Source organism: Cutaneotrichosporon oleaginosum, assembly GCF_008065305.1.
Source record: "Cutaneotrichosporon oleaginosum strain ATCC 20508 chromosome Unknown ATCC20508_contig02, whole genome shotgun sequence".
NCBI classification, from domain to species: domain Eukaryota; kingdom Fungi; phylum Basidiomycota; class Tremellomycetes; order Trichosporonales; family Trichosporonaceae; genus Cutaneotrichosporon; species Cutaneotrichosporon oleaginosum.
In genome coordinates, this window is record NW_027072171.1 from 3679930 (window position 1) to 3694618 (window position 14689).

The following is a 14689-nucleotide window of genomic DNA, read 5'->3' on the forward strand; positions in this document are numbered from 1 at the left end:
CAGCTGACATCATGACAGATACATGACAGATCACACATCACAGATCACAGATCACAGATTACAGAGTGCCACGTCACGACCACACAATCTCACGATCTCACGATCTCACGGTCGCGATGCCGCGCGGCTGCACGGCCCACGCCTACGGCCCGCGGCCCTCGGCCAAATTATACACGAATAGCAGGCCACTTCAAGTTCAAGCCATCTCAGAGTTCAGGCGACCCGAGTTGAGGCGTGAGGAGGCGTGCGATAGACGGACAAGTGACTAAGCCTTGCACACTCAGCACCTCCATCTCCACTATCGGGCACGCCGGCCATTCTGAGCGATTTCCGCCATCTCCACTGATCCCTTGCGCACTCGCCTGTTCGCCTGTTCGCCTGTTCGTCTGTACGCCAGCTCGCCAGCTCGCCAGTCCGCTTGGCGCTCGCTGTCCGACTTTGTGGCGCGTCCACAATTTGCCCAATTTGGTTTTCCCTTCCTGTTGATATCTGTATACATCAGCACGCGAGACGCGTCTTGGTTCGCCAACTCCACTTTGATTACATCCAAGCTACCCCCGGTGCGGAAATGTGCGGACGCCGCCGCGTGGCACGCCGGCCGCCTGGAGCCAGTTGCAACTGCATAATCCTACACTACTTCGACAGCTTCGAGGAACGCTCAGCCGCCTTCTTGGCCTGCAGCGCCGTAAGAGCCGCGCCAACCCCCGAGCCATCCTTGGCTAGGCCGATCGTGATGCGCTTTTCACCATCCTCGCCGAGCAGCTTGCGCAGCGCGACACGCATGTTTTCCTCGAAACGAGGGAGGTACTGGGCCACACTTCCGTCCACGCCCACGTCGATTGTCTCCTTCTCCTCTTCGCGTCGGTTCTTTTCCGTGTGCTGCACTACTGCCGCAACCGCTGTCGCTGCGAGGTAGGCTGCGCGGTGGGCGACGAGCTTGGTGGCCCAGCGCACCAACTCGAGGTCTCTCTCCTTGATGTGCTTGCGCTTAACCTTGAGAATGTCGGTGATAGCCTTGATCACATCCTCATCGCTCTCCGCACCTTCCACCGCCGACACGAAGGACGTGTCAAACCCGTAGTGCTCGTTCAGCACTGCGGTGCTGTACCCCTCGAACAGTACGTTGGAGTCGATGAGGTGCAAGAGGATATTGCGCGTGATCTCGCCGAGGTACATGCCGGACACCATCTTCTCGAAAGCTTGCTTGCGGCTGCGGTTAATCTGGGCGGAGAGAACTTGGCTAGGAGGGGGAACTCAGGGGGTCTGGCCTCTGAGGGCAGCGCTGCCTGACGAGCGCGTGACCCCTCCCATGCTCCATCACTCACGGGTTAATGCTCATGCGATCCAGCTTGCTGTCAAAGATCGACACCGGTAGACACTGGCGCTTGTTGTCAAATGCCCCCCACTCCGTGTTGATGACCATGTACGCGCCTGCGTGCTCTCCGCCCTCCTCGAGTTCACGGATCTGCTTCTCGCCCAGCTTGGCAACCGTTGACGTCTTGTCAATGTACGCGCCGTTCGTGCCAGTGCCAAAGATAGCGCCGATGAGCGCGGGACCGTGCTGATACGAGCGCGAGAGCAGGGTGCCGACGGTGTCATTGACGAGGGCGCTGCACCGGACGTGGATGTGCTTTCTCTCAAACGCATCGTTCAAGAGCTTGACAACATCCTTGCCAATCGCGTTCTTGGCATTGAAGCCCTTCGTCCAGGTAAGCAGCGTTCCGCTATTGATGGCAGTTTGCTCTACGGGGAAGCTGACGTTAGCGCGGGGGAGAACGGGGCGAGCGAGATCTTGGCACAGACGATGAATACAGTCCCAAGACTCCGCATGTGATGCTGGTCCGTGCTGACGACACGTTCGTCGTACACGCCGCCACATCAACGCGTCATCCACTCCACACGCCCCATCTCGGCGCCTGTGTACACTCACGAAAACGTAAAGCCGAGGTGCATCGGCCCACTCTTCTCTGGGGCAATGTCACTCCCGATTTCGGTGAGGAACGCGTCGACACTGTCGGCGATGTAATCTGGCGTCAGCGCAACGGAGAGGGAGAAGGAGGGCGAGCCAGGCTGAAGCATCACCATGTGTCAGCCAGCACCACTGCGGCCTGTGTGTGTGTCACAGGACTTGATCGCCTTAGTCGGCAGGTGACAGATGCTGCACTGACGTCCACACCCTTGTCGATATCGATGACAGCTCTGATTGAGGAAGCGCTGACTCACCAAACAGCACCGTCGCCTCGCCTTCCTTGAGGTCGTCCGACACCTTGTACTTCTGCTGCTTCATCTCAAACTTGTGGTTGCCGAGGAGGCGGACCTCGCACACGCGCAGGTTTGTCCCGCCGAGGTCGAGGGCGAGAAACGTGCTGGTGTCAGCGGTCGCGAAAGCAAGAGGGCGGCGAAGGGGGCGCTATGAGCTCAAGCAGCCAGCGGTTTGCGCGAATTCGGCCACCACGCCATGAAAGAAAAGGGCGTCACAAAGGGCACACGACCAGGCATGACGACGGACCTCTCGACTGGGGCGCATGCCATGACGTTGCCCGACGCGCCCAATCCCGAGCGCCGTGTGCGCTCACGGAAGGTAGCTCCGGAGCTGTCTCGCGTCGTCGTCGAGGGCCATGGAGCGGGGGTGGTAGGGGAAGAGAGGAGGCAACATCGAAGGGGAGTCCACTGCCTCTGCCGCCGTCAAAGACTCACCCTTCCTCAGTGCCGTCCGGGACGCCGGGGACAAAGCTGGGAATCATGGCGACATCCTCGCCGCGGCGGGCGAGGCCGGCCTCGAGCTCGCGGCGGAAGTGGGTGACAATGTGCTCGAGGGCGCTGTCGCACAGCAGGAAGTTTGGCTCTATGTCCTTGCAGATGTCGGGGAGCATGGCGAGATGGGCGATGGAGAAAGAGAAATGGACAAGAAAGAGAAAGCGAAACGAAGCAAGCGGAATCGGCTGTGGGGTCGTGAGAGATCGAGAGAGGGTCCAGCCAGGCTCGGTCAGTGGCCGACGTCACACCTCGGCCCGGACTCTCACGTCCCGCCCCCGCCCGCTGGGCTTAAATGGGGGGCGCACAGACATTCGCGCCAATCTGACAACTGCCGCCGGCTATCGTCCCTGCCAAACGGCCCGAGCCGCCCTTCAGCTTTCTCTCGCTTGCATCTCTGGATCTCTGGACCTCTGGACCTCTTTGGCGGCTACAGCTGGTAATACACGACGCGACTCGCCCCCGCTTTTTACTCGTACTAGTCGTCAGCATACACTTGAAAATTCCCCCAGCGACACAACTCACCTCGCGCAGGGACAACGTCAGTGTCCGTGACGAATTCTGCACCTGCTCGCGGTACACACCCACGAGACCGTCCGCATGCTCATACCTGCAGGGTTAGACGCCACATGACGGAGCCACTCACAGCGTCGACTTGAGAGAGATGATCAGGAACTGGACCTTCTTCTCAGCCTGCTGCCGTACGTAGCGCGCCAACTTGGACACGTTGGTCGGGTCCAGCGCTGCATCGACCTCGTCGAGCACGAAGAATGGCGCAGGGTGGAAGCTGGCGTCAGAATCGTGATGACATACGGGTTACTCACCTGTGGATAGAGAACAGCAGCGCAAGGGCCGCCATTGTCTTCTCACCACCACTCAGCTGCTCAATCTCAACAAAGCGCTTGCCAGGAGGCATCGTGTTGTACTTGACGCCCGCGAGGTATGGTTCCTCGCTGTCCTCGAGCGAGAGGAAAGCCATTCCGCCACCCTGCCCATTCGCCTGCTTCGTGAGATCCTTGTAGATGCGGTCGATGCACCCGGACATGTGCTGGTACGCCTTGTTGAACAGCTCGCAGCGCTTCTTCTTCAGACCCAGGAACCTCTCGCGCGCTTCCTTGCTAGCGCGACGCGCGTCCTCCGCCTCGTCCTCGGCCAACTCAAGATCATTCTGCACATCCTTAAGGCGGTCGACGGCCTTCATGTTCGGAATGACGCGCTCCAAGTCGGCCTTCATCTTGGCGATCTGCGCCTCGAGCTCAGCGCCATACTCTGGCGTGTCGTTCTCGCGGTCTTCGTCTGTGAGAGGGTCAAAGTCGGGCTCGATGCCATAGTCATCTGTCCGTGCTGGATGCAGCGAGCCGTCGTCCACATCCATAGCCATGTCGTTTGTGCTCTCGTCAATAGGCACCTTGTTAAGGCTTCCGCGGTTCAGAGGGAGGTCGATGTCCTCGAGGCGGCAACGACGGTAGATGGCATGCCGGTCCGAAGCAGAGCGCACAATCTCGTCGTTCCACGACGCGATCTCTTTGAGGGCAGTGTCGAGGTCGCGCTGAGCACTCTTCAAAGCACTACGAGCAGCCTCGACTTCCTCGGCCACACTCTCAGCGGCGTTCTTGGCCTTCTCCAGCTTCGCCTCCTGGCGCTCAATCTCAGCCTGCAACGCCTCGATCTCCTCCTCGACCTGCTGCTTTCGCTTACTCCGCGCCTCGCTGTTACGCAGCTCGCGCTCAAGCGTGGCCTGGAGAGAGGCGAGACGGTCCTCGGTCGCCTTGAGCTGCTGCTCCTCGAACTCGACGGCGTGGACGTTGCGTGCTGCCTTGGTCTTGAACTCCTCGAGAGCCTCGTTCTCCTCCCGCGCGACCTTGAGCTGTACATCCTCGTATTCGCGGATGTTGTCGACATTGATGCGCTGGCAGAAGGCAGCGAAAATGCTGTCGTCGGCAGCGTCGACAGTCTGAGCGAGACCTTCGAGGCGGCTTTCAGCGTCGTGGAGGGCCTTGGCGCGCTTCTCGCGCTCCGGCTTCAACTTTTTGAGGTCCTTCTCAACAGCAGCAAGCTCCTTGCGCATACCATCCAAGCGGAGGCGTGTGGCGGAGAGGTCGTCGTTCGCTGAACCCAGCTCTGCTTGGAGACGAGACAGAGCCTTGTACTTGCCCTCGTCGTCCTTCTCCTTTGGCTTTGATTGGGACAGCTCCTGGAGCTGCTTGAGTTGCTTCTCCTTCAGCTGCTTGAGCGATTCGACATCCTTGTCGTTGAACTTGCGTCCATTCCCGCCTTGCCCGCGACCACCGGTAATCAGGCCAGCTTTGTGGAATACGGTACCGTCGAGCGTGACCGCTGAAAGTTAGCCAGGTCCCCACGCTGCACTTACCCTTTACCTCCATACGCTTCTCGTAGCAGACAAACTTTGCGATCTCCTGCGTGTCACAAATAATCGCGGAGCCACATGCGTACTGCATCGCGCGCTCAACGCTGGGATCGAACTCGACGCAGTCGATCGCGAGGCGCGCACCACGAGCGACGTTGCGAAGCTTGTCTGGGACGGCCTTGACCTGCACCGTGTCGAGGGGCACAAAGGTCAAAACGCCCTTACGCTGCTGCTTCAGGTACTCGATGCACTCGATCGCGACCCTTTCCGTCTCAACCACGACCTGGTCGAGACTGCGGCCCAGAACGGTGCGCACGGCTGTCTCGTACTTGTTCGCCGTTGGCTTGCACAGCTCGATTACGCGCCCGTGAATGCCAGGGAAGAGACGGCGGAGAGTGGCAATATTTTCCTTGGTCCGCGTCTCGCGCTCCGACTCGCGCTTGTCAGCACCAGCTTCGACAAGCTTGCGCAGCGTCTCTTGCAGACGGTCGTTAAGCTCAGTCTCGCGCATGCTTATGTCAGCGGTGATCATTTCAGTGACTCACGAGATGCTGTTGCGCTCTGCCTGCGCCTGATCAAGCTGCGACTTGATCCGCTTCGCCTCGCCCTCCATCTCGGCCACCTTCTCAGCCATCTGCGGGTCAGCTAAGCTCCCGCCAACGAGCTCACAGTTTCCTCGCGCTCCGCGAGTGCCTCGACGTCAGTGGTGAGGCGGGAACGCTTCCGCTCAGCCTGCTGTACCTGGTCGTCCATCGAAGCGAGGGCGGACACCAGGCTCTTCTGCTCGCGGCGCAGCGCCTCAAGCTGCTGGCGCTCATCGACCACAAGCAAGTTTGCCTCAGCGCGCAGCCGGCGGTACTCTGCGAGGTCGGCATCCGTGAGCGCACGGCCTGCAGCCTGGCTCTTCTCGCGCTGCTTGGCCCTTGCCTCTTCCATCTTCCTTCGGATCTCAGCGCCGCCAGCCTTGAGCGCAGCGACGCTCTCTGCTTGCCGCTTCTGATCCTTCTCGACGCGCTCGACCAGCAAGGCGGTCGACTTGACCTTCTTCTCAGAATGCTCGATCTCAGTCTCGACCTTGACGAGCTCAGGCTTCTTGTCGTCGAGCGCCTTGACGGCCTTCTTGACCGAGCCCTCGCGCGACTTGACCTTGAGCTGCGCGGCCGCGTACGCCTTGCGCGCTTCCTTCAGGTCGTTGGACTTGTCATCCTAGCGTGAGCGATTGCTTCCTACGCTGCAACTCACGACTGTGCCACGCAATTCAGCCAGCTGCTCCGAGGCCTCTTCCACCCGACGTGTCGAGTCGTTGATCTCGTTTGTGATGTGGTACAGCCGCCAGAGAAGGTGACGCTGGATCATGGCGTCCTTGGAGCTCATGAGCTTCTCCCACTGCTTGACCTCGGCAGTCTGCTCCTTGAAGTGCTTCGCCTCGGTGAGCATGCTACGCTTCTTGGCGTGATTGGCGTTGGCCGCCTCGCTCGCCTTCTCCTGCTGGAGCTTGGCGTCCTCGTAGGCGTCGGCGTAGTCGGCCGAGCTAATGTCAGCCGCTGTAACATCACGTCACGCACCCCGAGATACGGTCGATGAGCTCGGACAGCTTCTTCGCGTCCTGGCTCGCGACATTCTCGACGTCGCCCTGGAACACGAGGAAGTTCTTGGCCTTGACGAGAATGTTGAACTTTTCAAGCTGCTTGTTATACTCTTCCCAGCGCACTGTTTTGCCGTTGAGCGAGTACGAGCTGGATCCTGCTGCCGAGGCAGACATGGTCCGTCGAAAGTTCCATTCTCTCCCATTGTCGTCTTGGAAGACGATGGCGACGCTGGCATTACGCGCGTCGTTGGGTCCCAGCTGCGATGGCGACTCTTGGGTCTCGGGCACATCGACGTCGAGGCCGAGCTCTTGCGCGCCCTCGGCGGCTTTGCGCCCACGGTACACGAGGTCTGCGAGCTTGGTGGAGCGCAGCTGCTGCGACTTGATGCCAAGGACGAAACTGATGGCGTCCATCAGGTTGGACTTGCCGCTGCCATTAGGACCGATGATGCAGGTGAAGGGATCATCTCCAAAGTCGATGACCTGGGCGCCACGGTATGATTTAAAGTTGGAGAGCTCGAGACGCCGCAGTGGCATGGCTCGGAGACTGTTGCGTTGTGGATGAGGGGCAGGAGGACAGGAAGAGTGGAGGTGGGGGGGATCTGTGGAGAGAGAGTAACGACAAGTAGTCAAGACGCGTCGCGCGCTGTGGGGCATGAGGTTGCGGGAGTTGACGCGACTCTCCGCAGATGACTGTGAGTCGCGTGGGAGTCACGTGTTTAGTGACGGAACCAAACAATGCCTCAGTCGTGCTGCGCGTGCTGCGTGTGCAGAGCGCTGCAAGCTAGAGGCTAGAGGGAAGGAACAGACTGAGTGAAAGCGACCTGTTGATCAGGCTACAGCTCTCCGATCTTGATAAGTATTATACTCATTGTGGGGACACACCTTTCAGTCCAAGAGCTCTCGTGTCTCTGCTCAAGCCGAGCATAATGATTAAAAACACTCGGACAAGATGGTCGAGCCAGTCTGTGGCTTATGCCGAAGCGTGTGGCTTCTGGCATGAACTCGGTGCATAGATACCTTTGGGCTCTCAGACGTCTCCCACGAGAAGCAGCGGCCAGCAAGCCAGCAAGAACAACGTTCACCACGAAGAACATGATAACAAGGATTATGCGATCATACTCAGTCATTCGCAGCACTCAGCGCCCTGCACTTACGCACAAGCCTGTGACTTGAGCAGTCGAGCGAGTCGAGCAATGGAGGTTGAGAAGCATGGGAGGGCGCGACGGAGATGCCACTGGCGCCACGCCTGGAATGATCAGCGCGTGTCTGATTTTTTGGAATGAGTGGGGCTATGACGTCAAGGCGGCAACAGCACAGAGATGTCGATCGATGACAGCGGAGCGTGGAGCATGTATGCCAGTGCGGAGGCGCGCGGAGGCAGCCTCTACTGCATATACTTGAGCGAGCCAAAGGAGAATACAAAGATCCAAGGAGCGAGCTGGGTACAAAGACTTGGAAGCTGCAGGGATGGGGGCGAGCACGGGAGAGCCTAAAGCGAGTGCGACGCCGACTCGGGCATCGACAATTCAACAAAAGTAGACGCACCAGAAAGAGGCACAGCGGTGCAACGCGCGGTAATTCACTGCTGCCGACTTTCGTCGCCTGGTTACCATCCTTCACTCTCTTCACTCTCTTCACTCTCTCCAACTACTCCTCTTCCATCCTTGTCCCCGTGTCCCCGTCCACTGCGCTCAAAGAGCTAGTCTACTAAACAACTCTTCTCATCACGTCTGATCTTGTCCATACTTGCCACCGTGCCGCCTTCCGCACCTTCACGCCATTTGCTCCGCCGCGCCGTCGCGCCTCCAGTAACTCCTTCTCTCAAACCCCTGTCCATTCCGACACGTCCACGCGCCGCCCCCTCTCGCCCACCAAGAACGACAGAGGCGATGCGCGCCGGAGCCCTATATGCCCTTGGGCTCCTCCTCGCGATCGCTAGCCTCTGCTCTAACGCCGCCGTTGCCGGCAAGTGGTATGACCGTGGTGCGTGATCCCCGTCGAGCACCGCACGAGCTTACGAACAGTCGGCCACGTCCTCATCAACGCCCGATTATGGGCGTGCATCACCTTGCTCGAGGCATGGAACGCGCTTACAGTCGTCTACTTTCTGTAAGTGCGTCAGCGGCGTCCCTCCCCTAACATTAGGCTTTCTGTCCGCTTCCGCCGCTCCGGGAAGATAGACGCGTTGGCTCTCGGCCTCCTCTCCGTACTCGGATTTAGCGCAGCGTCCGCATCTACTGTCGCCGGTTACCTCGAGTTCGCTCAATGCGCAGGGTATAACCGGCGATGTGCCATGGCCGCAGCAGGCTGGGTGCTTAATTGGATCTCGGCGTCATATGTAAGTTCAGCAACTGGATTTGGCACTCTGACGCGAGATCCTCGTCCTCCTCGTCCTCAAGGTACGCCAGGGCGTGTCCTGGTCCGATGAGGGCGCCTACTCCCCGACTGAGACGACGCACCTCGCGTATCCTCAAGACAACCTGCAAACGGAGCGGAAGACTGGCATGATTGTGTGATGGTGATGGTGATGCAGGGCGCAAGGGGAAGGAGAGGGCGCCGTGGGTCCAACTGCCCGCGCCGCTAGGCCACCAAGTGTAACATACGTTTTGCCACGTCATGTACGACCTGTACGAAATGTATTGACCCCATGTGTTTCGACATCATTGCATGTGCTAGCATGCTAAGGAGCATGTTGAGTGTGAGGTGTGGGTGTTAGCCTGGTAGCTGGAAGGAGCCTGGGTAAATGACACGTGAAAATGAGACACGTGGGCTTATCAGATCAAGTCGGGACTATGGTCGCTGGGCGGCGATCACCCTTGGCGTAACTCGAGGTGAGCTGGTCCAACTCGACTCCACACACACATCCTCCATCTCATCTTCCACCACTCTTCGTTCCAAACATCACCCCTCTCTTTCCTCTGCACCATTCCTATCACACCCATCTCCATTTCCTCCTCTCTACTCTTGGTCCTTCGCGCTCGCTAGCCTGTCAACGCGGAGGCTGCCGGGCTCGTCCGACCCGCTCCTGAGGTCAACCTGACCCCCGTTCCCGCTGCCCCCGAAACACACCACCGCTCGGGCCCCATGTATCAGTCCTCCACGCCGTACGGCCAAAACCCGCACCGCGGTGCTCCCGTGGTTGGTCCCATGAGCCCGCCTTACAATGCCGCCATGCCCGCTGGCTACCACCCAGCAATGCAGCACCAGCAGCAGCCGCAGCCGCAGCGGTATACCTCCCCGCCTCAGCAGCAAGTACCGCCGGCAGCATATCGCCAGCCGCAGATGCCGCAGCAGCAGTATGCGCAACAGTACCCAGCGCAGGGGTATCAACAGCAACGCGGTGACACGCGGCGTCCGCACAAAGGCACGCTGCCGCCAGGCCAGATGGTGCGGGTTGGCCAGAACGCCGTCCGCGTCGAGCGTTACCTGTCCGAGGGCGGGTACGCGCACGTGTATCTCACAAGCTCGGAGAAGCCTGTGTACCCGCCTAGTCGTAGCGGCGCAAAGGGGCGGTGGGGCGAGAAGGGGTACACGACACACTGCCTCAAGCGAATAGCTTTCGAGGACGAGAGTGTCTGGCGGGACGTCAGTCGCGAGATTGAGGTCATGGTGAGCTCTTGTTACGGCTGCAGCTGACGGCAGAAAGCACTCCCGCCCAGCCCCCATCTTATTCAGTATCTCGACTCATCGCAGCACCGTCTACCAAACGGAATGTACGAGGTCTTCATTCTCATGGAGTTTTGTTCAGGTGCGTGCGCTGGCACGGAATGCTGTTGGCGTGGCAGGGTCGCTGACTCCAGGCGGCGGCATCATCGACCTCCTTAACAAGCGCCTGCGTGACCGCTTGAAGGAGATTGAGATCCTCAACATTTTCACGGACGTGTGCGAAGCGGTCGCCGCAATGCATGCCATGAGCAGGCCGCTGCTCCACCGCGATCTCAAGATTGAGAACGTTTTGTCACATCCTAACGGCCTCCCACCCACAGCCCAAAGGCCCACTCCCCTTGTGTTCAAACTGTGTGACTTTGGGTCGACGACATTTCCAGCGTCCCACCCACCGCAGACTAAGGCTGAGGCGGACGCGCTGGCGCTGGACCTCAACAAGCACACGACGCTGCAGTATCGAAGCCCCGAGATGGTCGAGCCAATGTTGGGATGGGCCGTAGGTCTCCCAAGTGGTGCGTTGCCGTCTCAAATATGGACTGATTATTCCAGATGTCTGGGCCCTTGGTGTCCTCCTTTACAAGCTCTGTTATTACACTACGCCCTTCGAGGAGCACGGCACCCTCGCCATTGTCAATGCGAAATACACATTTCCGCAGTACCCCGTGTACTCGCCTAGGCTTCAACATCTGATCGGTGAGTGGCATGTGCTTGCGACTGAGGATTGTCCTGACTTGCAGCCTCTATGCTCGTCGAGCACCCATCGCGGCGCCCCACGGTGTTTGAGGTCTTGAGAGTCGTCCATGAGATGAGCGGGACCCGGCCTGAGGTGGACTACGTGAGTTCTGACGCCGTGGACAGAGCTGATGATAGCCAATGCCTAACCGCCAACTTCCAGCGACTCTCCCCTCCTCCCCGAAGAAGTCCAAGTCGCCGACGAATGTTCTCGACTTCACGTCCGGTGGCGGACAGCCGTCTGTCCCTATATCGCAGCCGTCGTTGGCTGCCTCGGTTCAGCCTCAGCGCCGTGGTCGCCCTACGCGTCCCGAGTCGATGAAGGCGACTGCACCGGTGCCGACTCAGCCCCAGCTTCCTCCCCCTCACATCCCGAAGATGCCAGTGCCGGCTTCGACCACCGGGCCCACAAAGCCAACGAAAATGCAGGTCACGGGCGAGCGTGAGGGGTCAGCACAGGGCGCGAAGCTGCAACACTCGGTCTCGCTCTCGCGGCGGACTGTCAGCGGCACCAAGCCTCCCAAGCCGGTCTTGGCGAGACTTCAAGGCTCGGCCTTCGACAGCAGCGGCGCTGGTCCGTCGCCGCAGTCGAGTACTAGGCAGAGCAGTGTCGATGCGTTTGGCGTCGGCAGGAACCAGCCCACTCCGTCCCCAGGTGGATTTGGCGACTCGTTTGGCGCTCCAGTCCTGCCACCAAAGGACGTACCAAAGGACGCCGCCAAGCGGACTGGCTCAAGCGACGCGTTTGGGACGTCTACTACTGGAGGGGACGCGTTTGGCGTGCCTACAAAGCTCACGGGTCAGAAGGTCATGTCGCCCACTGGGTTCGGCGACTCTTTTGGCAGCAATTTCTCATTTGCGGGCACGCCTCCATCAACTGCGACGAACGCGCCGAAGCCCACGCGGGGCTTCACCGACTCGTTCTCCGTATCGCCGCCCACGTCGGCCAAGGTGACGCCCTCGGCGACTAAGGTGTCTCCCGCGTCGACGAAGGCGTCGCCCGGGTCACCGAAAATCACGCCTCCGTCGCCGCAGAAGAGCGGCCATTCGGTACGCCCTACCTCGTCGTCCAGCGCGCTGCGGCGTTTGCCGGACGCGACGAGCCCGCCCGGCGAGATGTCATTTGAGCAGAGATTCCCTTCGCTCGAGGCACTCACTGGCGAAGAGCAACAGCCGAAGGCGGACAAGTCGCTGTCTCCGCCTGTGCAGTCATCCCATGGCAGGCATCGGCAGTCAATCAGCATTGCAAACCTCACCGGCGGGGCCATCAAAGGCAACCGTCTATCCGTCGGTGGCCAGATCCCGCACCCCCGCTCGACGCATGTCACGGGTACAGCCTTCAAAAGGGAGCAGGAGTCGCTCAAGCCCCCTCCTACGAATGTTGATTCGTCCTCTCCCACTGCCGACTACCTTAGCCTCTTGGACGATGAGGTGGAGCAGGATACGCACAACCCCGCCGAGGATCTGTTCAGCGGCAAGGACGAGTCGCTGTCGGTGGCGCTCGCTCCCCTGCAACCAACTGTGTCCAACAGATCGTCAGGCTCGAGATTCGGCATTTCGCCTCAGCCAACGCAAACCCATGCGCGCCCGCCTCCGCCAACGCACCCCAAGCCTCAGTCGACGCCGAACAAACCGCTAGGCGCGGCGCAGCGAGCAACGCTGCCGGACATGGCTTCGCAGCCGGCCACGTCAAACTTCAATTCTGCGAACTGGTCGCCGCTGCAGTCGATGAAGAAGACTCCCCCACCTGCCGAGACCGACTCGAGCGACGAAGAGGTGGAGCCCGAGAGCGCCGAGGCGACATTCCGCCGCCCCGTGTCGCCAGTCAAGTCTGGCTCTCGCCAGCTCCCGCCCTCGCCGGGCATCGCGAACCGCGTTGCAGCATATCAGCAACAGGCGACGACGGGCCCGTCAACATCGCCCCCCAAGCCGGGGTACGGGACGTGGAGCGGGCGCGGATCGACGCGCACGGCTCGTCCGCAGAGCATGTTCGACACGTCACGCTCCAACATGCCGGGCAAGTTGTCGCCGCCGCTCGTCTCTGTTCGCTCTGGCTCGCCCTCGTCCGGCGGGAGTGGGCGGAACACGCCCGTGGGCCACGGGCGGCGCAGCTCAATCAACGACATTGTGAGCCGGTACGAGGCGATGAGCACGAGTCCGGTCAAGGAGGGCTTTCCGAGCGCGAACGGGCACGGGCGCCGGCCGCCGAGCATCGCGAGCAAGCCGCCGGGGCTCGGAGCGCGCAAACCCTCAGGTCCGCGGATACCGCGCGCTGCGCCGCCGACGCAGCCGAAGCCCGTGGGCTTGCGCGAGGCGGGCGGGAGCGGCGAGGGCGAGGGCGAGAAGCAGGCGCGGCGGGAAAAGGAGGAGCAGGAGAATGCGCCGCTGTGGCGCGCCGCGTCCCAGCCCCAAGTCGCCAAGCCGATGCTGCCCAAGCAGCCTAGAGCGGAGACGCTGCCGCAGGTCTCGCCGGGCTCGAGCAGCCGGTCCAGCAGCCCCGAGAAACAGCAGCCCGTCAACCTCCTCATCCAGCGGTGGAACAAGGGCGAGGTCAAGCATAGATAGAGCATCGTTGCATAGTGTAGAATTGCATGTCATGTCTTGGTTGTTGCGAAGCCACGGTGCTGGTGTGGATGCAGGCCGACCTGACTCGCTGATCCACTGATCCACTGGAGAAGAGCGTGGCCGATGTGTCGGCCCCAGTGAAGGATGCCGAGAGGGCAGCTCAGTGTTCAGCCGATGCAAGCGGCAAGCGGATCGCGGATGGCGGCAAAGAGGAGCAAGTCGATCCCATCGGGCCGGATTCCGTCCTCCTCTTCAACTTTCTGACCGGATTTGCAGTGAGTTGACTTTGGTAATTCGTTGTGCACGCTATGTGACCACCTCGCGCATGACTTTGACTTTTTAGTACCACATTGAAGGCTGCCGAACAAGACGGCTGGAACAGCTGTGAATTGTCCAAGCGCCAAGCACGGCCTCCGGCCCACATGCTATGGCTCGCATTCAGCGGATCTCGTTCAGATCTCTCGATCGGCGCCATCCGAGACGGCTGACTCAAGCGAGCTGCCCTCGAGTGACGTCGGCATCAGGAGCGGCGTGGGCTCCGGGCGGAGCATCGACGTGGCCCCACCCACACGGAATGCTCGGCATGCCCCGAACATCGCCGCCTCTCTTCTTGCCCCGCAGCGCAGCCCGAAGCGGAACTCGCCACACGCGACCGACGCGCTGCCGCGCGCTTGCTAGCCGCCCGCCCGCGAAGGGGAAGGGGGAAGGGGGAAGGGGGAAGGGGGAAGGGGGAGTATATACATGCACCACGCATCGATTTCTCCATCTCCACATCCGCATCTACATTCACCATGGCTCCCGTCGCTGCCCCCTCCCCCGCATCGGGCAAGGCCCACCTCTCCAGCGCCGACATCATGTCCCTCGAGGCCGAGTACTCTGCGTACGTCAGCGTTTGGGCCCGCTCACACCAGCCACAACTACCACCCCCTCCCCGTTGTCATTGCGCGCGGCGACGGCGCCCGCGTGTGGGACCCAGAGGGGAACGAGTACCTCGACTTCCTGGCCGCGTACAG

General features: G+C 60.7%; 4 protein-coding genes across 4 annotated transcripts; 2 read left to right on the plus strand and 2 right to left on the minus strand.

The window, feature by feature from the left end:
- Nucleotides 1-633: 633 nt before the first annotated feature.
- COLE_03129 (uncharacterized protein) lies at nt 634-2873 on the minus strand (the record flags this gene model as incomplete). Its single annotated transcript, XM_018422700.2, has 5 exons — nt 634-1210; nt 1326-1754; nt 1931-2027; nt 2224-2366; nt 2698-2873. 5 exons carry the CDS (start codon nt 2871-2873, stop codon nt 634-636), a joined length of 1422 nt encoding a protein of 473 aa, XP_018280104.1.
- A 523-nt stretch (nt 2874-3396) lies between these two features.
- COLE_03130 (uncharacterized protein) lies at nt 3397-7247 on the minus strand (the record flags this gene model as incomplete). Its single annotated transcript, XM_018425742.2, has 7 exons — nt 3397-3541; nt 3579-5091; nt 5126-5634; nt 5668-5756; nt 5792-6328; nt 6365-6653; nt 6688-7247. 7 exons carry the CDS (start codon nt 7245-7247, stop codon nt 3397-3399), a joined length of 3642 nt encoding a protein of 1213 aa, XP_018280103.1.
- Nucleotides 7248-8602: 1355 nt separating this feature from the next.
- COLE_03131 (uncharacterized protein) lies at nt 8603-9229 on the plus strand (the record flags this gene model as incomplete). The annotated part of the gene is made up of 4 exons (XM_018422699.2): nt 8603-8696; nt 8738-8822; nt 8859-9051; nt 9089-9229. 4 exons carry the CDS (start codon nt 8603-8605, stop codon nt 9227-9229), a joined length of 513 nt encoding a protein of 170 aa, XP_018280102.1.
- A 568-nt stretch (nt 9230-9797) lies between these two features.
- Nucleotides 9798-13676, plus strand: COLE_03132 (uncharacterized protein; the record flags this gene model as incomplete). Its single annotated transcript, XM_018421275.2, has 6 exons — nt 9798-10322; nt 10356-10461; nt 10514-10891; nt 10929-11072; nt 11117-11214; nt 11250-13676. 6 exons carry the CDS (start codon nt 9798-9800, stop codon nt 13674-13676), a joined length of 3678 nt encoding a protein of 1225 aa, XP_018280101.1.
- Between the last annotated feature and the right edge of the window lie 1013 nt (nt 13677-14689).